This window comes from Anas acuta, chromosome 4 (genome assembly GCF_963932015.1).
Source record: "Anas acuta chromosome 4, bAnaAcu1.1, whole genome shotgun sequence".
Classification (NCBI taxonomy): Eukaryota; Metazoa; Chordata; class Aves; order Anseriformes; family Anatidae; genus Anas; species Anas acuta.
Window position 1 is genome coordinate 65,777,386 of NC_088982.1, and position 26,119 is coordinate 65,803,504.

Genomic DNA, 26,119 nt, shown 5'->3' on the forward strand with positions numbered 1-26,119 from the left:
GGAGGTGTGTTTTGGTATTATAATGATATTATAATGAGCAAAAAGTACACTAGGGTACAGCATTTGTCAAAACATGACAGGTCTTTGGCTCAGGGTGGCAAAAAGTGCATCTTTGTGCACAAGAACAATCGAGGCCCCACCTGATTACAGAGCCTAGCCGTGGTGTCTCCACTCCACTCCACGCTCCGTGGTGTTCCTTAGAGCTAGCACACCAAGTTTCCCCAGCGCGATAGCATCTAAGGTTGGGAGCCTAGGGAACGCTCAGATAATGCAGTTATGCCCTACCCTGAAAGCCTCTTCAATGCTGTACCTTTTCCTTAAAAGTGTGAATGTTAATTTTATTTTCCTAGTTACTTCAGGCATTTACACCACATAATCCACCCCGTGACTATAGTCACTCAAGCTTCACGACAGTTGGAATATGTCAGGGACATCACATACGTTCTCGGATTGAGGTTTACCGAGTGTATGTACATTGTGTAGGGATGCTAAACGTTTCATCATAAACCAGAGTTTAACATACAAACTAATTGTCAGTATAAAACATAACACAGTGAGTATTAGCAGAACAATAACAGGGTGAAGCATCTTGTTGAAGATTCCCTTGGCAGCTGGCAACCATCCAAACAAAGTGTCCCACCAACGGTGTCTCTCATCTCTCTTTACTCTTTCCATCACTCGATGTATTTCTTGTGCATCATGATGGACAGTAATCAGAGTCTTTTGTCCATTTTCTCGGACTTGAGTCATCAGCTGCTTCAGGTCCTCATGTACCAGCAATTTCTTCACCAAGGTGAGGTTCATTCCAATAGTAGTAGGCAGCAGTTCATGAAGCAGAATATAATTAGATGCAATAAGTTGATAAGAAGTGACAGGAACTGAGTAATTAAAATCACATCCTAGAATTTTGGTAAAATTGCAAACACAAACGTTAGAGTGATTACTGGTATCTACCGCCGTATTATCTACGACTATAGAATCACAATGAGTTCTCATACAAACACAACTTTTCCCAATATATACAAGTACAGTTTTAAGGGTTTCATTAGGATGTATCTCAAAGTGGCAAATATTTTGCTCAGTGTCAAGACAAATGTCTTGAGATTCCAGCGTGTTACTTTCACAGATGAAACCTTTTTGTTCACGCACAATGCATGCATTTACATCAATTGTTTGCCACTTTCCTCCCTTCTGATGGGCCCATACTTTATGCTCTTTAGGATAAAGTATAGTTCCATTATGATTGCGTCCTAATGCAATGATTGGATATACATTGTATACGGTGGCATTACTTATAGTAAGTATAAAGGCAACAATTTTATCATTTTAATGGGTAAAGTTGACTAATTGCCACCATGCTTGAAACTCTTTTTCAAATTCTGAAGCATTATCCCAAATCAGTTTTCGAATTTCAGTGGGCAAAGTTCCTCCTTCTCCCTCTCTAATAATAGCCGCTGCTACAGATTGTATCCATAACTGCACTGGGATACAGCTCAAGGCAAGGGAGGTATTGCCTTGGGCTTTTCCAAGGGCATTTACAATTAATTGATGATCATTTTCCTCAATTTGTTCCCAATGGGGCAAAACATCTGATAGAAGCCATTGATTTGCTCCTAAAGCCAATAAGGATGATTTTATTGGTTGTTCCAATTTCCTTAGGTCATCTGTAGTAGCAGTTACTCTACTCATTAAGACCTCAGCATCAATGCTATTTAATATACCTAATCCTGTCCCTAATAACCCAGTTGCATCCTGTGGCCCTTTTTTAGGGACCAACTAGGGTCAAAGAGAATTTGTTGTTGTCCCATATTTTTAATTATGTAAGGACCTGTGTTGAAGATGGAAGGAGTTAGACCAATGGGAGGCTGAGTCGGTTCGTTTTCAAATATCTGCAGGGGCAGAGGCTTCTTATCCTTTGACCATGAATTCAAATAGTAATTCTGTGCCTCTGTAGCCTCAGAGACAGCACACAATTATAGGTTTGGTGAAAGTAAAATTGTACCAGCAATCAAAATTTGGTTCAGTTATTTTAGTTATTTGGCAACCAATTTGTATTGTTTGTCCAGACATGGCTTAAAGTTCAGCCATTCTTAGAGAATCATTCCAACTCCATCTTTTGAGAACTAAAGTAGAGAGATTTAGGTTATTCTGTTTTGAGATGTTCCAGTAACTGTGCTATACTGTGACAATACATGGTTAAATGCCACGGTGAAACACCTCAGCTCCATGCACAGCCACAGTAGCTAAGTTTCCTTTAAGGTCTGTAATTGCATCAAGGTCAGGGTAAAGCATAGCATCATTAATCCAAACTGTTGATTCGTCATCTTCCAGCTGTCCATATACAGTTCGCTCAGGGTTCCTGTGAACACAAAAGAAAATAAAATATGCTCGGTTGTATTCAACCGGCAGGGTTAGAAAGAGGGTGAAATAGCAATCTTTGATTTCCCATGCATAGAAATATTAGGGAGTAGTTAGCACTATTGCTACTGTTAGAAACACAGAGGGCTTTCACTATCTCTGCCATGTTTGGAACTGTGGCAGTCAAAGGTGTAGTGTTAGCATTCAGCTGTCTGTATTCCACTGTAAAATGCCATTGCCTGGTTGGTTTCTTTACTGGCCACACTGGTGAATTGTAAGGTGAATTGGTCCTTTTAATAATGTCTCTTTTTTTCAATTCTGTTACCACCGCGTCAGTCCCCATAAGTGCTGCTGCTGACAACAGATATTGCCGATCATTAATGATTTTAGCAGGGGATAAGGGTGTGGATGTTTGTAACAGGCTTAGTCTCACAGTGCCTGAATCCCTTTGATGTGTCGCGAAACTCCACACAGTTCCATCAGGGAGTTTCCACATATGACCATGCAGTATGTCAAATCCTAAAATATTTGTGTATGCAGAACCAACTAATACTTCTACCCTGGTAAATTTTTGTTCTTCTGGCAACCAGAGTGAAATTTTTGCAGTGGGGCATTGTTTTTCCACACCATTGATTCCCGTGATTTTAACCCTGCGTTGACCAGGTGTTCTGTTCAGGGTTTGTGCTGTCTCGTGCGTAATTACTGACATTTGGGTCCTGGTATCAATAAGAAAATTTACCAATATTTTTTGGGGTTCAACAGGAATGGCAATGATAGGGTCAGAGTGTTCATTAGAGAGCCATTGAACTGCTAATACCTGCAAGAGCAGACAAGCATTGGGACGGGCTGCCCAGGGAAGCGGTCGAGTCCCTGTCGCTGAGGGTGTTCAAGGAAAAGTTGGACCTGGTGCACAGGGACATGCTTTAGTGGGTGACCTCGGTGGTTGGGTGATGGTTGGACCAGATGATCTTGGAGGTCTTTTCCAACCCTAATGTTTCTATGATTCTGTGCTACACTGATGAGAGGCTAGAGCCTGAGCTGGAAAACATCATGTGGAACAAGGCAGATAAGGGTGCAATTTGCGATGTCCTGTAGTTGTGCCACCTAACCTAACCCATAAAAGTGGCCTAAGAGAAAGCTGGAGATGGGCTCTGTCAGGGAGGGTAGTGATGGAACAAGGAATAATGGCTTTGAACAAACGGAGGGGAGATTTAGACTAGATGCCACGTGAGGAAGAAGTTCTTCACTCAGAGGATAAAGCACACATGGGCATTGGGGCTGAAGATGCACTGCGCTTTTGTTCTTTTCCGTAAACAATAGAATGAAATTCCATAAAAAGCAGCGTTAAAAATAAACCCAGGGCACAGGATGCGAGGTGGAGGGCAATCCCTGTGGCCGAGGGGCAGCCTTTGTCTCTGGCAAGCCAAACGGCCCGGGGAAGCCAGCCCCACACAAGGGGCCCTCAGCTACCCCAAACTGGCCACGCACGGGCCCCTGCATCACAGAGGCTTCCTGAGGTCACAGTGGCCACCACTGCCCCGCCCTTGCTGCGGGCCCTATAAAAGCGGACCCCCGCCGCTGGCCCGGCACTCGCTGAGCTTCGAGGCCCTCTGAGAGCCGGCATTGGCGGCAGGAGGAAGAGCCAAAGCAGCAAGGCGAGAGGCGGCCCTCGTTGGTGTGAGCGGGCAGCGTTGCAGGCCCAGCGAGCACCAGTAGTGACGAAGGCAGCTGTTAAGGAGAAGGAGATGGAGAAGAGTTATGGGTGGAGGCAGAGCGCCGGCGGCACGACCGACACCAGTGCCCAAGGCAGCTCAGGCACCCAGCCCACCGACACCCTGAAGCGGTACCATGGGTACCGCAAGGATGTGAGGAACAGGCCGGCCCCCCAGCCACACAGTGACAGGGGGCCTGGGCCTTCTTCCAGTCTAAATGGCAGCGTGAGGAACCAGCAGGACCAGCGGCCAGACCACCACCAGGAGCGCGGGCGCAACAACAACGCGCAAGGCAGCGTGGGGCCCAAGCACGGCCAGAAAGAAGATGGCAGCGTGGGGCCCAGAAACGGAAAGGAGGCGCAGAGTGGAACAGGACCTGGGCGTGAAAATGAACAACCCCACGGCTCAGCACCCCAGCCAAGAAAGTGCACGGAAAAAAGGCATCACATCGAGCCAGGACTCGTCAAGGACAGGCTCAAAGTTCAGCAAGGCCAAGCCGTGCGCCGCCCCTCCCCTAAACGAGACAGCGACTCGGGCCATGGGCCTTCCAATTCACCCAATGACGGGATGGGGCGAAGGCAGGAACATCGGGCAGGCAGCAACACGGAGCAGAGGGGCGCCCATGGAGCAAGCCCAGACACCTACCGGCGGTACCACTGGCACCGCAGCGATGCCAGGAGTAGGCCATCCCCTCCACCACGCAACGACGGGGAGCCGGGGCCTTCCCAGAGCCACTACAGTGGCAAGGAGCAAAGGTACGTCTATTGGGCAGACGGCCCCATGCAGCAGAGGCGTGCCCAGAGTCCCCAGCACAGCGCAGGATCCAGGCATGGGCAGAAACCTGACGGCAGCATTGGAGCCGCAAATGCAAATCCACCTCGCAGTGGCACGGGATCTTGGCGTGCAAGTGAACGATCCCGTGGCTCGGCACCCCAGCCTGAAAGGTCTTCTGAGGGAAGGCATCGCGTGCAGCCAGGACCAAGCAAGGACGGGCTCCGACACCAGCAAGTCCAAGTCGTGAGTCGCCCTTCCCCTAGACGATACAGCCACTGGGGGAATGGGTCTTCCAGCTCACGCCACGATGGCACAAGGCGAAGGCAGGAACATCAGCCAGCCAGCCACACGGAGCAGAGGCGTGCCCATGGAGCAAGCCCAGACAGCTACCGGCGGTACCACTGGCACCGCAGCGATGCGAGGAACAGGCCATCCCCACCACCACACAGCGACGGGGGCCCTGGGCGTTCCCACAGCCACCACAGTGGCAAGGGGCAAATGGAGGACTATCGGGCAGAGAGACACGGGGAGCACAGGCATTCCTACGCCAGGGAAAGCAGTGCAGGACCCAGCCACGGCCACAGATCAGATGCCGGCAGTGGTGGCACGAAGGAAAATCAAGCCAACGGAGGCACGGCACCAAGGAGTGCAAGCGGACGAGCCCCTGGATCTGCTCCCTGGGCTGAAAACATGCCAAGTGGACGACAGCCCGTTTGGGCAGTGCCAGGCAAGGACTGGCTTTGCCTTCTGCCCAACACTGTGGAGCCGATGGAGACGGATCCGCCAGCAGACGAGGAGGAGCCGATGGAGGTGGATCCGCCTCCGCCAGAACTGAGCTGGGACCCCCGCGGCGCGTCCTTGCTCTCTACTCTCCAAGCGCACAAGGAGCGTCGCAAGAGTGCCCGCCTAGTCCCCTACTCGTCGTCGCGCCGGCTCCATCGCAAGCATTAGCTTGCGATGGAGCCCCCAAACACCATGGACATGCCTACCTGCAGGACGTCCCGCCAATAAACCACTGTGTTGCTAATTCTCAGGGGTTGTGTGTGTGTGTTTCTTTCCCATCCCCCAGCACTTGTGCCAGAGGCGCCGTCCCTTCTGCACAGAGCCTCGAGGAAGAGCACAAGAGAGGACCCAGCTGCCTTCGATCTGCTGCACTGGGGTGACAGGAGGAGTCCCCGAGGGCCACCATGCACCTCTAATATTTGTGAAAATAGACCGAGGGAGGGGTGAAAATAGGAGTGTGTAAGCGATGATAGGTGGCTAAATTCTTCTCCTAGGAACGGGTTTCTCTAGCTGAGTGATTGGTAACAACAGTCGTGGAGAAGGCTGAGGTGCTCAGCAATTTCTTTGCCTCCATCTGCACTGGTAGACGGGCTTCCCAAGTCTTTCATGGCCCTGAACCCATAGGTGGAGGCTGGGAGATCAAAGTCTCACCCACTGTAAGTGAAGAGCAGGTTCAAGACCTCCTGATGGATCTCAGCAGGGATGCCTGGTGTCGTGTTAAAGGGGTGTAGCTGATTAACTGTTACGGGCCCGGTTGGATTCAGAGTACGTAACCAGTCGGACATTCACCAAAAATGCATTAACCGTCTGGGGGTCCGTTCAGACATTCACCAAAAACGTATTAACCACGTGGGGGTCCGTTCAGACATTCACCAAAAACACATTAACCGTCTGGGGGTCTGTTCAGACATTCACCAAAAACGCATTAACCGTCTGGGGGTCCATTCAGACATTCACCAAAAACGTATTAACCACCTGGGGGTCCGTTCAGACATTCACCAACAATGCATTAACCGTCTGGGGGTCTGGTTAGATTCAGAACACTGAACTATCACGGATAACCACCCTCACCCTAGTTGCATTAATGAGAGCTATCACAATGCAATCAAGTATGGTTTATTACAGCAACGGATAATCAGGTTCTTTTGGATTGCCGGCGATAGTGACTGTCTGCAAAAGCAAGCTAGTATGCATGAAATACACAGGTGTTATAGGTGTCACAGATGTTACAGGTGTTATAGATGTGTTAGATGTGTTAGATGTTACAGATGTTATAGGTGTTGTAGGTGTTACAGGTGCGCAGCCTAGAAATAAATGCCTTAAAAGGATTAAAGACTCTATAGAGATTTATAAGCAAGTATTCAGATCTCACCCAAAGGCGTCCCAATGGGGGGGGGGGGAAGAGAGGCTCAGCCCGTCGACCGATCGATCCCAGGAGTCAGGAGGTCCTAAGGATGTTGTATTTCCTCGGGATGGTATCTCCCCTGACGGTGGTATCTTCCCTAACATCCCCTCTCTCTTGGGCCAATTTATATTATTTTCTATCTTCTAGGTGGAGCTTGAGTGGCTCTAGTCAAGCATATCTTAGTTATGATTGGTGTAAAGTTTTCCCGTCTCCGTTTAAAGTAATAGGCTCCGAGAAATTCAGGGCGCATGCTTAGTGAGGGGTGGTCGCACCTTGGAGGTGGGTAGCTTTTGGGATGGAGGTGTGTTTTGGTATTATAATGATACTATAATGAGCAAAAAGTACACTAGGGTACAGCATTTGTGAAAACATGACAGGTCTTTGGCTCAGGGTGGCAAAAAGTGCATCTTTGTGCACAAGAACAATCGAGGCCCCACCTGATTAGAGAGCCTAGCCGTGGTGTCTCCACTCCACTCTCCGCTCCGTGCTGTTCCTTAGGGCTAGCACACCAAGTTTCCCCAGCGCGATAGCATCTAAGGTTGGGAGCCTAGGGAACGCTCAGATAATGCAGTTATGCCCTACCCTGAAAGCCTCTTCAATGCTGTACCTTTTCCTTAAAAGTGTGAATGTTAATTTTATTTTCCTAGTTACTTCAGGCATTTACACCACAGATGGAAGAAAAGGATGCTGATTTTACATATGTCCTGGAATTGGTGCTATATTTTTAGCAGATTTTATATAAAATGTGATTTTCTTGTGCACAGTAGAAATCTGACAGTTTTTGTGTCAGAAAGAGGTAGGCTTTGGATGCAGTTCCAAGTCTCTTTCTTCCATCCAGCTCTTCTACGTTTGTGTTCTACATTTGCAATTTTAGGTCTTGTTTCTGCTATTTTGATTTCCTTCATCTTCCTTTGTCTTTTGAAATATTGTTCCCTCTTCCTTTCTTTAAAAATCAATGCACAATGTACAATTATTTTGTTGTCCTGTGCATATTTCATCCACAGTTTGAGAAGGTGGACTTGATGCCTGTTTCCAGTTTCTAGTTCTACTATTTTCAAGCTCAGTATTCTGGCCAATGTTCAGCTGCAGTGCATTTGACACTGTCCCAGAAGGGGATGGATTCTGTGGCAAAGCATTTAAACTGGAGTTTTGGTGAGACAGACTATCCAAATGCTTTGGATTCCCCATCCCTGAAGATGTTCAAGGCCAGGCTGGATGGGGTCTTGGCCAACCTGATCTAGTGGGTGGCATCCCTGCCTATGGCAGGGGGGTTGGAACTAGATTATCTTTGGGGTCCCCTCCAACCCGAGCCATTCCATGATTCATCACCCTTCAGAAAGGAAGCATATTACAAGACTATACACAAAAACCTGACTAGACTCATACCAGAAAGTTAGCTTACAAAGTGTACTTTCATTGATAAATTACTTTTAAAAATATATTACTTAAGTAATCTCTTTTCATATTTTAGCTTCTTTGATCATTTAGCTGGATGAGCTGTTACACTCCTTTATACCTCAGTTTAGAAGAAAATAAGGTAATATATGATCATCACCAGAAAATCAAATTAAAGACAATGATCTTACTAGCTTTTAACCACATACTACTTTTAAATCACAAGGAAAAGAAAATAAGTTACTGGTTAATACTAAATTGACTTAATCTCACACGTTATACATTTATTTTATTTATTTATTTGTTTATTTTCCCCTGGGGTATTAAATTCTGAGTATTTTCTCATTAGGTTGCTTTGGATACCTAATACAACAAAAAGCAATAAACTGGTGCTTACCAGTCTTTGTTCAGCACAGAATATAAAGCGAAAATATTTCTTTTTTCTTCCTTTTTTTTTTTTTTTTTTTCTGGAGCTATTGTTTATGAATTATTCAATATGTTTGAAATGTACTTAACATATTTCGGAGTTTTCTGGCAATAATGCATGACATTTGTCTTACGTTTCCCAATTTGACTTACAGATTATATTGTTTTTCTCAAAGGGAGCTCTCATGATTTACCAGAAGAGTAATAGAGTTAGCAGGCTGTATTATTTATCAGAATTCACTGACTATGGCCAGACTTTCTCAGTGTGTTATTTGTGCTCCAGCTTACAAATGAGTGTTTCACCAAACATTGCTAGTTGTGCAACAGTGTTCTGTCTCATTACAGTTTTGGAAAGAACAAGTGTATCTATTGTACTAATCCTGATGGTGATGAGAAGGAATAAATATACTGTTGTGTTGTGAACTTGTATCAGCATATTTGCTGTTTATCTGGAGGAGTTCAGGTTAATAGGCTGGAAAAATAAAAAATGGTGCAATTAAAGGATGATCTAAAGCAGTGGGAGAGCTCATTGTTGCTCAGCTAAGATGCATATTTATTATGCTATTTGCAAAAGCAGAGTTATAGATTTTGAAGGAAGGGTTTTGTAAAGAGGATGGGGGATTTTCTATATTGTCAATAGGCCTATTTTCTAAGACCACTGCAAACATAGATGTACTCAGCTTACAGAACTTGCTATGCAAATGATCCTTACTAGCCAGTGTGAGTAAGCAAGACTAGATCAGTTTCTGGCATTCCATGGAATTTATTTTGTTGCATCTTCTTTAATGCATCTTCTTTAATTTATGGAAATGGAATTCAGTTCCTAAGGGACAAAGATGTTTGCTTTTATCTCCCTTCAGTTCAGAATCACTAGAATGATGCCTTGCCTTCTATCCTGCAGTAGCTTGTTGAGACATCTTCACTAGTACTATTTGATCTTTAATTGTCAAATTGGAGTTAGTAGCATGTGTGTGTTTCTTTTGATTTTTTGGCTCTTAAAATGTGGACCATTTTGCTTAGCCAGAAAAATTTAAGTAGCATCCAGCAAGAAGGCTTTTTTTCACATATATTGTTATGACTGAACTTTTTTTTTTTTATCTTCTGCAAAATCAAATAAGAAGAGAGAGAGGAAAGGAAGGAGATCCTAACTAGCAAGGTGATGATAAACTGGGAAATGCAAAACATACATAACTTGTAGGGAATCAGGAAAGTGCATGTTACATGCACATCGTATTATCTGTCTACACAGAAAGGAAGAACTCCGACAGATTGGCAAAAGATTATGTCTTTAAAAAATTCTAGAATCTATAGATAATAGGAAAATGTTTCTTAAATCTTTCTGATTTAAGAGTCTGAACATAAATCCTAGATTTTTATTATTTATTAACATTTTCATATTTTAAGCAGCTCTCTGTTTATTAAAAACACAATTCTTCTTTCCTATGTGTCTTGCCCAGAAAATCTAGTTAGTTATCAGACTCCTAGCATGTCTTCTAATTGTATCTGATGTCAAACTGTTATTTAGGAACTTATAGAAAATAAGAACTTATAAGAAAAACTTATAAGAAAAATAAGAATAACTTATAAGAAAGTAGGAACTTATAAGAAATTTTAAAATCTGGATTCAGGCCAGGATAAAGAATCAAGACCATGTGGGATACATTGCTGAATAATATTTTCACATTAGTGGATGAGGTGCAAATAACTCTTAATCACCTGGGAAAGATGCCAACAATCCAGGTTAATGTTAAATTCTGAGACTGAGTCACTAACATCTCTTAGAAACTACCATCACAACAAATTTTTTACCAGATACTGTAGTGATTCCATCTCTAGATAGATTCGCATATTTAAAATAAATAACGGAAAAAGGAAGACTCAGGACAGACCTGTATTCTCCTTTATCTACTGCTTTGCCTGTATGTAAAATGGAATAAAGTTCATATATATGTATACATACACATCAGTCTGTGAGAATATCATGTGAATTAGAAGGTATCCTTTGGACCTGACCTGAGAATCCAGCATGGTCTCTGTTTAACTGAACCTTAGGGGTAGCCTGAGTAAGTACAGTATACGATGTTGAAATAGGATATATCTTTAAGGAAATAAGACATAATTTTAAGAATAGGTCTCTTATGGAAAAAAAGTGTATGTACAAATATTTTTCATGTAAAGGCTATGTGACAGTAAAAAAAATTGCAAGTAGATGAAATGATACAAAAATGAGAAAGAGGAAGTGGAAGACATACCAGTGTATGTTTTTCTGAGTGATTCCAGCTCAGAATTTTGGCACTGCATGGGACCATGTAACGTGTTGAAGTGAGAAGAGGGGGCCCAAGTTTCTCCATGGTGCACCAACTGGATGTAACAATGAGACAATCACTCTTTCTTTTTAAAATAGGACTTATGGGATCCCTCTTCACATTCCTTTTATTTTTTTTCTCACTTTTTTTCCACTGCTTTGACTAACCCAAATTTTGAAATTTGTACGTTCTTTGTGACATAACTTTTTTTTTTAATAACCATTGTATTTAGTATGCATAGATAGGCATACTGATAGGTTATGTCCTGCTGTTATAATTTTAGTGATCAGTATAGACGATCTATTTGCACAGAATGCTATGTAGTTTAATTATCTTTGGACTTAGCATATAAGATAATTAACGAAAGGACATCTCAGGCTAATGAAGTTTATCAGAAATAAGTTTGTTTAGAAAGATAAGGAAGTTATTAACCTTTCCTAGAAGAGTAGCTGCCTCCTGCCCAAGTGGCTACTAGTGTACAGGGAGAGGACTTTTATGTATCCTTTTAAAATATACTTACACTAGTGCACACTAAAAGCATCAAATAAAATATTAATAAAAGTTAGCTCATTTAGTTAACTGAACATTTCTACATAACTATATGGTACCATATGTCTAACCTATGGAACAACATCTTTCAAAGGGGTCTTAATAAAGGGCCTTACTTACACTTGCAGGCTGCATGAGTTTAGCTTTGTGAATACCTAGCATTTCTTGATCAGTTTTCTTGTTAATGACTTCAGGCTGTATGATTACAAATGTTTATTGATGAAGAATATTAAGGAAGTGTCCACCCCAGTTATTTTACATTTTGTTAGGATTTTCTCATCTATTTTTCGTAGTTGTATTAATTGTTGGAATCTTTTTTGTGTTTTGTATTGTTAGAGTCTTTGTACTTGTATACACTTACATGAGTAAATACAACATAGAATAACAACATTCCATAACCCTGTAGTCACTCAATGAAATGTTGTAGTTTCTACATTGTACTATAACTTTTAACTCCATTCTTCTCTTCAAACTACAGTTAACAAATATCCTCTCCATGGCAAAGCAAAAACCTATTAATTTTTCAGTGCAAGACTGAACATATTTGAGAATGAAATCAGAGTTGATATACCCTTTTTCTGTGCAAAACTTCCATGTGAAATGAGAAGAGGAAGGAAAGCTCTCGTTTCCTCTCATGATTTATCTGTCAATAAGACCTATGTCTTTAGCTGATGCACAAAAGTGTAGCTACTTGATGTGCTGATGAGCCTTGCTGATTTACAGCATGTCCTGTCATGGAATGCCTAGAGGGGAGGAGTGGAAGTATCCATTTTGTTGAATAATAGAATGTTTCATTTACTTAATAACATGCTTTGATAGACAGGTATATTAGTGTAATACTTGACATATAAAGATTGTTTGCAGCTTACTTTGTTGTTTGTTAGGTAAGATTGTGCACTTTAATTTAAGGAAGATTTGTGTACTGAACTGTAAACAGGGGAGTGCAAAAAAGGCTAATGTTACCTAAGTTGTGTGTCTTCCTATGATTAGTGCTGTGACCTCCTGAAACATAAGCAAAAGAAAGAGGTTGTACGTCTAACAGCAGCCTGGAAAAAAAAAAAAAAATAAAAGGCTGACAATGGCACCTGCCATCTCACATGCAGAACTCCCCCCACCTTTATTTGTGTAGAAAATTAAAAAACAATCATTCTGAAGTGAAATAACAACAGTGTTCACATGGTAAAAATGAAGAAAGAATAGTATTATTTGGAAGGTTAGTAATCCTTCTTGTTCTGTGAAACTTTTTTGGTTTATGGTAACTGAAGTACATGATAGAAGCTATGAAATTACAATCACAAAATCAACCAGAATGATAGATGGCCTTTAGGGAAGATTTGAAAAAAAAAAAAAAAAAAAAAAAAGTGCTTGAATCCTAGAGAAACTTTCATTTCTATTCACAGTCATCTGTTGGAGGTGATTATTACTGCCTCTTTCACTGCAAGTGCTGTGAATCCTGTAATATTTTTGTCACACAGAGGAATCAGAAGTGCATTAAAAAACATTTAAGCTCTAGCAAAACTTAGGTAGGAAATGACTTCCAGTGTTTTTTTAGGCACTTGCATCAGCTTGCAAGTATGTTTCTGTTGTTCTGAAAAAATGTTTTATCAAGTCAGAATATGTGACTTTTGACAGAGGAGTTATCAAAAACCTAAGTATAGTAGGTAATTTGTTTCTGAGAAAAGTAATTGGACACCCCTTTTATTGCTGACTCTCTTGATGATGGGGTATTATAGTTGTATATATACTTCTGTATTATGTCTACCCAGGCATAGAGGAGATGAATGAGAATTAAAGAAAAAAAGAGTTTATGCTCTTTTGTATCTCTCACTTTCCATGGTCATCCAAAGGAGTCTCACCCTGCCAAAACTGTATCATTATATTTATGAATTTGGTGGTCTACAATTTTACTGTCAAAGAAAGATATATATGTATTTCCTCTTGGGGCAGAGACAGTTAAACACCAAGAGCAAAGTGCAATTTTATACTTTAACAGACAGGGTGTTTTGTGTATATATACAGAATATATTGTAATGAGTACCCAGAGAGATATAAAGCTAGCTCAGTATGGAGAGATGTGCGACGTGGTGTCACAGGGGTTTAAAACAGTACATTACCCTTTAAGCTTTAGAAGACAGAGTTCCAAATGATCATCTGAGACGCCCCTGCAGTCTATTTAACACAAATTTTTATTCATTTTGGTAAAGAAAAAAAAAAAGTAGAATATACCATGTCATTCAGACCATTCTTTTAAAATACCATTAAATATAATGGTATTGTATTACACTTAAACCACTGTATGAACTTCAATAGGGGTGAAATCTCGGCAGCACTAGGCTTTTTGCGTGCAGTCCCACAAGGGTTTAGTACTTTTCTATAGCTGACTTCTAGAAGTGAAACTGATGTTTTATCTCCCTGCTGTCAAGATACATAGATTCTAAAAAATTTCTGTGCAACCCTTCATGGAGCAAATAATATTTATTGAAAAATATTTGTGTTTTTGTTTGTTGGGTTTTTGGAATAGCTCATTTTCATTTCAAGTAGGACTAGGAAGAACTGATGGAGTATTGAGATTCTTCTGTAAGGCCATCCATTACACAACAAGCAACTTTTTTCTTAAATGAACTTTTCTTTTAGAACATTTGTGAGAGCAAGGCTAGCTTTTGAATTTGCTCAGATGAAAATCCAGAAGAGTACCTCCAAGTCGGCAATGCAGATCTAGTGGTTTTAAGAACCTTTGATTTCACTTTTATGACTAAATTAACACACATTAACTTTTTGTTAAAATTGTCCTGAAAGTCTCAAAAAGGGAAATATGTAGATTCAAACTTGTCTTGTTTCAGAACAGAAATAATTTATCAGTCAGAAATGGGGTTAAATTCAAAGTAAAAAAAAAAAAATCTTTTTTTTTTCAGTTTAAAGTTCTCTGAATTTTTCAGAATTAACTTCAACATCACTATTTATTTTTATTTTTTTCTCAGAGTCTGTGCTAGTGTAACAGTAAAATAGATTAACAGTAAAATTCTGTGTTACTAGAACAGTGATTTGTAGCCTGATAAGTTGTCTGTATTGCTTATGTCATGAGTCAAATGTTTGTTATGAGTCTCTAAATGTTTGTTTCTGTACTATCAAGTAGCATTTGCCAGCATCAGTATGAATGGATCTGAATTTTGTTAACAGCTGGTTCTGTTGATCCTGTATCCACCTGCAGTGTCCTGAGGGTTTACTCCTAAATCTCATCCTCTGGACTGGGCCCTCATTAAGAGTTGACGAGCACTGAGTGTGTTGCTCAAAAACATATTTTGATTCAGTTTTATCTGACAGGAGCTGAGTTCATATGCTGAGGGTCCATTAACTGGTATGAACCACAATGGGAGTTCTCATTTAATTGGGAATTTTCATTTTGAAACCCTGTCTGAACTCAAATGTCGAAGTGCATACATCCCTTGGCTGGTTCAGATTTTTGGTGACTTCTTTTGTGAACTAAATGGTATGGGTATGGTCTTACATTTGGAAGCATGTATCATAGAATAAAGTGAAATTGCACTTCTGTCAAAAGACTAAAAAATGATGATTTTTCTCCTGGGGCTATGATATGCATTGGATGTACTCAAATGCTTCTTAGATGAGCCACTTAGATATAGTCCCATATGTGGTTGGTTTTAGTTCTTAAGGTGAACTGAAATGGATTATTTGCATAACTTTATCACATGATGTATAAATTCAGTAAGCACTGAAAGTATTTTTCTCTTCTATATTTGAAGAAATAAAGGTTATAAAATGCTCTGTTGGTGTTCTAAACTTTCCTTCTTTCTGTAAGAGGTGGTTGAAATTAACTCCATGTTTTGCCGCTTTTCATTGACTGTAAATCCCTGAAAGAAAAAAAAAATACATAAATATTCCTTCCTTACAGCATCTAATCAGTTTATAAAAATTCAGCTAGTTGCATTATTCTTGCATTCATGCTATTGTGATATCATCAGTGTAGATCTAAGGAGAGAATGGGACCTTGAATATGGGGTGATAGCATAAAATTTTGCTGTTAATCAATGAACTAGCACAGAATTCGTTCAGTTCTCTCTGATTATTTCGGAATGATTCATCATATTAAAAACCTCAGTAGTTCTACAGTTTCCGACAGGAGATACCAGTCACTTCTAGAAGTTGATGACAAAAATTCTGTTTGATTAGGTCAGATTTTTCCTGTGTGATTACAGATACAAAGAAGAGAAATTTGCTGTGGAAAAGATTTATACTGCTATTTTGTGGTAATGATGGGGCTCTGCTCCCATTTAAACTCCATTTCATTCAAATAGCTCTGCCTTCTATCAGTATCAGTGTTGTTTCTCATTGTGCATTTCCTCTGTGTACATTGATTAAATAGATCTTTTGTATCTTTGTTCTGTTTACATTTCTCAAAACTTGGAGCCAAATTCTGATTTCTGTGCTTATACTGAACAATGCTTAATTCCAAAAGTGATGCTGTGTGTAGAATAAGTGCTGTTTAGTATAAATTGGAGAATACATATGTTCAGATCTTAAGCAGAAACAATAAATTAAACCAAGACCTTGAATAACCAATCATTGCTTAGTTTTGATTTGGGATACTTATATTAGGGATTGGGACAAGTGTAAATGCCATCTTCGGTCTTTGAGTTGCTAACTGAGCAATCTCTTTAAGACCTGGATATACTGGGGGTTATATACTGAATATACTGGTTCAACAGAGGGTCACCAAGATGGTTAATGGATTAGAGCACATCTCCTGTGAGATGAGCCTGAGAGAGCTGGGACTATTCAGCCTGGAGAAGAGAAAACTCAGAGAGGATCTTATCAATGTGTATAAATTCCTGAAAGGGGGGGGGGGGGGAAGGGGGGGGGGAGGAGGAGTGAAAAAGACAGAGCCAGGCACTTCTTAGTGGTGCCCTGTGCCAGGACAAGAAGCAATAGGCACGAACTGAAACACAAGAGCTTCTGTTTGAACATCAGGCAGCACTTTACTGACAGAAAACTAGCAAAGGTTTCCCAGCGAGGTGGTGGAGTCAAAGTTTTGGTCTTCCTGCATGATTCACAGTTCTAAAATGGGAAGTCAGGCTCTGGAGCATAGTCAAGGATTTAGTTTAACATTTCCTCAACCATTAGAAACATTCGATTATGAAGAAAGTGAAATCACTTGTGTCTTAGGACACAGTTGTTCTGTTCATTACAAAATGCTGTGTCACTGGAAGACCTATGTATATTTTTTACACATAGACCTTAGTGATAGTCTTAGGAGGACATGTTTTGGGAAAGGCTTCAAAACACAGTCATTTCATTTCTTATGTGCTTTAAGAACACAGAAATATATTTGAAATACACATATTATGAGAATTCATATTAGCCTTTATAAAATTAAATGAAATAGGCTCAGTCTTCAAACTGTCATATTGTTATCATTTAAAGGTGATGGTGCTGGTGGGCTCATGTAGTTGTGAGTTATTTCTTTTTACAAAAGGTAAAGGAAAAAATAAAGTTTTCTCTCTGTTCCCCATGTGTTGGATGCTGCTAACTCAATGGTATGTTTTCTCAATATTTCATTTTTCTTGAAACTGGCTACTTTAAAAATATTTAAATTATGCAAGGTTGAGTAAGGTGAACATAGAGCACCTTGAAAGAATTGCAGATTTTCCAGCTTTTTTCTTACCTATGGCATGGGTTGGTAGTGCAAACTCGCTCCGCATCTTAAACACTAAAAAGGAAAAAAGTATTCTTATTTTACAAGTAGAGAAAGCGAAATCTACTGAATTCTAGTGCTTTTATGCAGGGAGCTAGGGGTGAACAAGTAGTTGAAGAGTGTGGTTCTGTGGTGGAATTTGCTGAAGACTGGTAAGGGAACCAGATGAAATATTAAGTAATTGTTATAGGATTTATTTATTTATGTATTTATTTTTGCTGTGATACAGGATTACTAATTGCCAGCTCTTGAACTAGAAATATAGTTACAGAGGCATTATCATCATATATTGCTTTTCTCAGTCCTGTCCTTTGAAGTTGTTGTTTCAAATAATATTTCACTGAAATGAAAAAACTTCAGTGAAATCATGAATAGACTCTACGTTTTACTGAGAGGCTGAAAAAGATATCTCTGTAGCATATAATACCTAGCATTAAGTTAAGTACTACCACAAGCAGGAAACTTGTGATTTTTCAACTGACATTAAATGGGATATTGTTAATGACAATTGATATTAAATATATACAGTGGTACTGAATTACTGCAAAATGAGTTAGTGGGATAGAAAATTGTCTTCCCATTAAGTGACATTTTCCATTTAGCCACTTGTTACTAAGCAGAGCCGACTATCCTCACACTGTTCCAACAGTTAATTTAATGTGTAAAACATTAGAGTCTTATTTTTGAGATAATTTCATAGATGTTTGCTTTAATGCTCACAAATGCATTTCTTTTTCTTTATTAGTGTAGAAAGCATTATAAAGAAATATTATTAAACTATACCCATATCTGGAGATTACTGGAGATATTTATGACCAAACTCCACAAGTCGAAAGACCATGATTATGGAGTTAAAGAATAAAAACTGCATTAGACTGCAACCTTTGACTTCATGCTTGTACAGGTCTACGCATCTAGTACAGTGAATTAAAGTCCAAATTGATGTACCCTTAAACCCTTTGAGATGTGTTTTGCAATCCAGAGGGTATTGTTACTTTGAAACTTTGTTGTGCTCCTACATTTTCTCTTCTCTATAAAATTATTAAACTTAATTTTATATAACAGAAATCCTAATTTGGATCCATTTACCTTCAGTCAAAATCTCTTATGCCAGCAGAGCTTGCTCTTTGAGTGGAATGGTGTTCACAGCAGAGTTTTTATTGCACTGTGAGTGTGCAGGAGTCTCTAAAGGATACTGGATCTGCTGAGTGCATCTGACTTCTACCTACAGCAGCAAACTAATATATGAGGTAAAACTAACTGATGTTACTTTATATTCCATGTATGCATAATATGCATACATGCAGGTTCTGTCAGCAAGGGCTGACTGCTTCTCTCATGGTACTGTGAGCTGTATCAATGTCAGCCAGTTGGCTTATTTATCAGTGTAAATGAAGTCATAGCAAAGGCCATGATGCACAGTATGCAGGTCCATCTGCTTCGGTAAGAAACTGCTTTCCTGACTAAAACACCATCTCTGCGGAACAGGTTAGTTAGTTGCTACTGAAAAGCTGCTGAACTCTTCACACTGTCTTGGATCTTCTATGTTCCTACTTCCAGACTGCAAATGGGATTTCAGGGGGAGATAACTAACAAAGCAAGCAAAAGAAGTAGAACATGTTAAAATTGGTTCTTTTCCCCATAATGTTACTGTTTTTTGTGTATGAAGAGGAATTTCCTTGTTACAAGAAATTAGTCTGAATATATCACAGAATACAGGAATTAAATTCTTATATAGGAATTAAATTCTTATATAGGAATTAAATTCTTTCAGTGGCTATTTGCTGCCAGTTCAAAGAGGAAGAACATTTAGTAGTACTGGAAAAGAAGACATATTTTTAAGGATAGTTTTTGTGATAAAATGTCATAGCATTTTAAGATCTTTTCACATACTCTGCGCAAAAACACTGTTGTGGAAAAACTATTCATGGCAACTAAGTTAGTTCATTTACAGTCAAATAAGGGAAAGAATATATTGGAAATCAAGGTATAGTTGATCAGTTGTTCAGATGTTTCTGTTTTATGATTCTGAAGATGATATGTTTCATTCAAGGTACACAGCTTTTATTAGTGTCTTTTGATATCAGCAAAAAAATATTTTGGGTTATTCTGTGACTGTTAAGTATTTAATGCTATGAGGATCATTCTTGACTGTGGTTTGCAAAGATGAAGGCATTTTTTTTTCCTTGTTTCAGCTCTTGGGAAACAAATTCTGAAATGAAATCTATTATAAAACTGTAAATTTTCTTATTTACTGAACAATATGAATACATGTAGCTCTTTTTAATCAAAATAAACGCATTAATAATATTTTTTTTTTCCAGAAATGTTTAGAATGGTTATACAAGCACCTGATGTTACTTTTGCCATTTTTTACCATTATTTACCTTACTTCAATAGAGAGGAACTATCTGAGAGTAGACACTAGCTGTATTAGAGTGCAGATGTGCAGTAATCAACAGCCACTATTCTGAGGAGCTGAAACATCAGAATTCAAAGTATTTTGGTCAAGGTGTGCTATATCTCTTTCAGTTACCATATTAAAGACTTATTAATTTTGGAAGTTTAATAAATTACCAAATAGTATCTGGAGCAAGGAATTACATTTGATCAAACTGATTTTTCTAGGGAGGTATTAAAACATGTCCTTATTATCTTATAGGGATAACAAGGTTACTGCAAACTGGGGAAAGGTAGTTTATAAAATTATGAATAAGACAGCAAATATATTTTGCCACTGAGAGATAAGTAGAGAAACACAAGGAAGTTATCTAACAGGCGTGTTTCTGGATACTTAAATTTCTTACATCTCCGCAACTTTCATACTTTCTTGTAACCTAAAGAGAAATAACATTTTGACATTTTAGGTCTCATTATCCACATGGAGAAAGCAAAATAGCCTGCTTTGTAACATACGACAAAAAGCAAACATTTTGTTGTATTGGCTTATTTCTCTTCCAAAAAGGAAGTACCTGCTTCCAAACACATTGCCATGGAATGAAAATAAGACTTCTTTTTTTTTTCATATTATAAGCTACATATAAAATACCAAATGAATAACTCAACACTATTTGTACACTGACATCTGTGAAATGACTATGTTAACCATATTCAACCAAAATAATCTATTTCATATTCTCATTTAATGACTTTGGTGCTCTCTATCACACAAATGTCAGAAATTATTGGAGTTTATGTTCAATAAGCCTTACTGATATTTAAAGTATGTTAAAGCAACATCCAAAGTCTAAGATAACAACAGAGTTGATTGTATGCAAAAACTCTTCTTTATAATAAACCAGATGTTAAGCTAAAACTGAAAACTAAGGAAGCTTATGAGCAGTCCCATACCTTCCTCTAGGTCATTTGCTACTGCAGCAAAGCACTTGAGCATTTCACGTGATTTAAATATGTACTGTGCTTTTCTTCTAATTTTAATTGTGCATAACCTTCAAATTAAACATATGTTTAAGTTCTTAGTCAGAAATAGGCTTTAGTTTCCCTGAAATTTCATTGTTAGCTGTAGTGCCTGCTCCCTTCTGATGCTTGCACCTTTCTCAGTCAGATCATAAAACCAAAAGGATATAAGAACAATAACTTAATAAAAATCTGAGAACAGTTATCATTTGGTTCAACTGAAAGGTTTGTCTCATACAGTGTCCTGTCTCCACTAGCAGTCAGTAGCAGATACTTTGGAAAGATAGTAAGAAAGGACAAATACTGCACTGTTGCTTTTTGCATTTTTCTAATGACTGAATACTGTCAATGTGAGTATAATGGAAAACTGATAGAACAATAGTAAATACTGTGTACTTTTGTATCAAAGAGCTGATCCAGCTCATTGTGTGGCCATATAAGTGCTAGGTGGGATGTAAGAGGTGCAGTGTAAATGAACAGCCGTACATTGGGGGTTTGGGAGAGAAGAGTAAGGACAGACAAGGATGCCTCATAGGGTGATGTGAAACTCATCCATCACTCTAACATAAACATCAGATTTCTAAGTAGTAATAAACTGTCTCTTTTCACTGATATGCAGAGCAGTGCTACTCTTTTGTATCAGTATGACATAGATATTTATAGGTTGCCAATCTTTCTAAAATTTGTATTCAGACAAGTCATATATCAAGATTCTTCTCCTATGGTTAAGATAAGTCTTCAAGTTACAGGGTTTCTTTAATGCTCTGCATACTGAAGAAAACATATTTTCATTGAGGGCACCTTTCAAGGTTTCCAGTATTGTCTGAGATGAACTAGTTATTTTTTTGATTTATCTTTTTTTTTTTTCCAGATGTATTCCTGAAGTGCTTGGAAATTGTTTCCCTATTCTCTCAATTCCATGTGTTCGTAAACATCTGAACAGTAGGCATTATCTGAAATAGTATGACGTGTTGTATTTTGGCTTCAGAAAGTCTCATTGCAGAGTGCAATTCCAAAGACTGGTTGTGTTGTACCCCACTACATATCTGTCCAGCAAGTCTGTAAAGACAGGGCATTAGCAAAGTGACTGGGTATTTAGAGATGTCAGTGGTTTAGTTAAACACACTGATCTTCATAGAGGCCAAATAAGAGAAAAGCAAAGCTGTACTCTGTCTAGCAGACTGAACTACAAATCGAATTCCTCTAGTATTTTCACTGTTTATTGTATGTAAGACAAAAGGGAAAAAAAAAAAAAGATTTATATTGACTGTAGATAATATATTTCTAGATTTCTAGATCTTGAGCATAATAGAATTAAATATGAGCAAAGTAAATTTCCTAAAATATTGCAGTTATCCATATTTTATAAACTGTAAAAAAATCTGATTAGTTCATTCATTTTTAATCCTTCTTTTTAATATACTGTTAACCTAGATACCGATTATTTATTTATATACATATGCAAATGCTTTAAATATTGTTTTATATTCCTACCCAAAAGGCCATCAATATTCAGCATAACTAATTTTTGTCGCTTTCCATTTCCTTGCTTCTATTAATATGGAATTAAGAAATTAACACTGACTCTACGGGTAATGATATGTACTAACATGTCTCATAAGTATTCATGTGTTCTCCCAATACATTTTTAATCTTCCTCCAGATCTGCAGATGAGAATGAAGTATCAGTATTAGCAATTCACTGTGATATGTCTCTTATAGGCTGATGATGCTGTGCTTAGAAATGTTTATTATATTTTGCAGTGACAATATTGTGTATGCAAAACAATATTGCTCGTATCAGGTGCTGTGTCTTCTTTTACCCTCTTCCCAAGAAGCCCACTGGAGGTCTCCCAGGTGGTCCCTTATGGAGCAAGGAGCTGTTTCTCACTCCTTCCTAGAGCTTTCTTGGTCTCCTTGAACTACAGAAAGAGCAAGTGAGAAAGGCTGGCCAATACAGTGTACTGAAGCCTTCAAATAGAGTGTACTGAAGTCTTCAAATCTTTTTTCTTATGAAGGATAGGTGTTTTATATGTTTGGCCATGTGTTTTTGTTTGGCAAACCACTTTGCAGTGGCTTGTAATAAATGACTTTGAAAGGGGGTTTTCAAACATTAAAACAAAATTTGCAGTGATGACAACTCTTCAAAAAAACATTCCATACTCACATAACAGTAGTCTTTCTTGTAATTAAAAAGTAGTTTGATTAACCCTTGAACTGAAATAGAAGTCTAATGATAAACAAAGCTTGAATTTTGAAAGAGAGAAGGATCAATATTTCTATGGGACTTGATTTCTTATTGAATGTGCAAACTGCTTCAGTACTTCAGCACTTGGCAGTGTCCTGAAACTATATGATTAAAAAGGAGTTTCCTTAGAGGAATTTGTTCTACGCAGTACAGTTCTAAAGCTGCAAATCTGTGCGTGTAAGTATGTGTGTGTGTTTAGAACATCTGTTGGCCAGTTTTACATTATTACAAATTATTTGTTTCTTGAGATTTATGGAAAAAAACATAACTGTATAGAAAGTAAGACTTAGATCATAGCACTAATTTGTTTTAGAAAGAGATTCCATGAATTATGAGTAAAAGTCATTTTAGTCCTGAGTATAATATAGCCCATGGTGAGAAGATTAAATATTTTTCACTTGGGTTTACTCTAAAATCTTTGTTTATACACTTAGTATTACCAGAACTTATATTTTCCTGAAGCATCCCTGCCATTTCATATAAAAAAGATATAATTAGAGATCTGATAAAACAGATATGATTTTCCTCTAATCAGATGTTTTCTGATTAGAGGAAACTATCACCTCTACCACCACCTTTCTCCGGCTTCATTCTACTCCAAAAAGGGGAGGTCAAATCTTAAGTGGTAATATTTAATAATTATCAAAACAGAATACAAGGAATTTTATTCGAATTGATTTGTGAAAAATGGAAACTAGTAGGAAAAGAAAAAGTTACACACGCACACTTAGTAAACATGAATTTGTAGGAAATTCTTTAAATTATGAAAACCATTGTTCTTCTAGAAAGTAAAAGTGAAATAGAAGGTGGAAAAGTAGAAAATTTATGTATTACAGGATAGTATTCGGAAAACCTCTAGTCAGCAAGCTGTTTTAGTGCTGAATTCAGAATGTGACAATTATTTGTTAGAAGCTAGGTAATTCTTTAAAGTATTATAGAAGTTGCAGAAGATGCATTTTTCCCAGAAAACTTTCTTGTTTCATAGTTGTTGTTGTTCTTGTTGGTTTTATTCCACAAGAGAAAATGGAAAATAAATTATCACAGTAGTTCTGGACATATACCCTTGAAGGCCTATGTTTGCCCAGAGAATTTGTGAAGTCTCTGTCCCTGCAAGTGTTTAAGGCCTAGTTGGATGGAGTTTAGAGCAACCTGGTTTAGTGGAAAGTGTCCCTGCCCATGGCAGGAGAATTGAAATTAGATGATCTTTAAGGTCCCTTCCAACCCAAATCATTATGTGAATCTATGATTATATATATTCCATATCATCATCCAGTCTTCTTTATGTACATCTATCAATATTCTAAGTTTCTGATAGAAAATACTATTTTACACACTACATCATCCTTGCAAAATGCATCTTCAAATGCTATTCAAAGTCCACCAAAAAAAAAAAAAAATGTTTTTAATGAAAACTTCTGAAGTTATGTGCTACATGTATAATTTCTATACGAGAAAGACAGTTTTCCATTTTAAAATACTTATCCCTTCAAGTTCCACGAGGCTTGATGCTCACTGTAGATTGGGAAAAAGATGAGGTCAACTTGAAAAAGAAATTTAAGATTGTGGTATATATCCATTGTTCGACATGAGCTTTATTACTTTGCTAACCTGGAATAATAAAGAAATAATACTCGTACAAACTCAATTGTACTCAGAGTTAGAGGCTCTGTTCATGGATTGGAAGCCACTATCTGAAAGAACACTTCCTATTCCTAGTAGCAGGAGTTCAGCTCTATAAGCAGCAATCTTGCACATCTGAAGTACCAGCATGGAAATAAAGTAAGCTGTTTTCTCAGCATACATACATTTACCTTTTTATTATTACTTTTATTCTGGTGTCTTTAGAGGAAAATGCTAGAAAAATCACTGAATTTTCAGCAGTCTGAAATCATTCTTGGTGCTCTGTGGAAAATGCTATGGTTGAATTTTAAAGACTTCATTGTCTTTAGGAAGTCTCAGGGAAAGTCTCAGAGTTCTTAGGGAAAAAAATAAAATTGAGTTATTTCAGTAATTTTTGCTGGTATTTACATTAAGCAAAGTGTTACTGGAAATGAAATGCTAATCATTAACTAGTTAAAAGCAGAAGAAAAGTTACTCAATTCACGTTTGATTTTTTTTTTAAATATTTATTTGTTTTCCCTTGCAAACCTTAAATTATAGATTCTTCTTCTGGTTTTTGGAACTCTTGATGTTGTGATTTCTTGTAACAGAATTTAAAGCTTACTTTTACAGGCACTAGATCTAATTCACTGTTACCAGAGTAACATAAAATTCTGACTTCAGTAATTGGTAGGCAAACAAAGGAATTCTGTCAAGGGCTTTGCGTTTAAGTACCATTATCATGGACCTTTATTTTATAGGGTTTTTTTGGGTGTTGTTTTTATTCCTGTCTTGGTTGTAACTAGTGTCTGGTTGAGAGAAAGACTGTAGCCAGTTGAAGATTGTAAATATTAGGGCTCTGCCTTCAAAGGTCTTCCATCCACATAGTACTTTGTTTTTTCACAATTTCTGTTCTTTACTGTGGAATTAAAGTGTGTGCTTGAAATTATACAAATACTATATGGTTTACATAAACTTTTATACAAGTGTTTAAGTGATTGTCACTTCATTATTATGTTACTGAAGATCCAGACAAGTACTCAGCACAAGTATTTCACTTTAAAGTTGTTGGTTTTGTTATTGCAGTTGTTTAAAGGTTTTTTGTTTGCTGTTGTTGATTTTGTTTTTCCTGTTAAATCTGAAAGATTTTGAAATGTATATTGTAGAAAACATAAATGTATGTGGTATCAGGTAATCTCCAGTTTTCCAAAATAATCTCCAAATTTTCCAAAATATCTCATCTGATTACATGAGTATCAAAATGCAGATGAAAGCAGCTGATTCTGGGCTTGCTTTCATCCTTCTCTAGATCTCTATAGTTTTTATCACAAAAGCAGTAGTAATCGCCTTTCAAATAGTTCGCTTTCTCAGTTCTTTGACTGATGAAATTGCCAACAGCAATCATGAATAATTGAAATATGGTAGGAAAGGAGACGG

General features: G+C 38.4%; 1 protein-coding gene across 7 annotated transcripts in view; it reads left to right on the forward strand.

The window, feature by feature from the left end:
- CCSER1 (coiled-coil serine rich protein 1) overlaps positions 1–26,119 on the forward strand; it is a 664,709-nt gene that overhangs the window by 391,192 nt on the left and 247,398 nt on the right. The window contains exon 9 of one of the 7 annotated variants that reach the window (XM_068681713.1): positions 18,536–18,684. The exons of the other annotated variants lie outside the window; for them this stretch is intronic. Within the exon in view, the coding sequence (XP_068537814.1) occupies positions 18,536–18,589 (54 nt within the window). The 3' untranslated portion in view covers positions 18,590–18,684. Of the gene's footprint in view, positions 1–18,535; positions 18,685–26,119 lie in introns of those variants that run through there. 7 annotated transcript variants of the gene reach the window in all.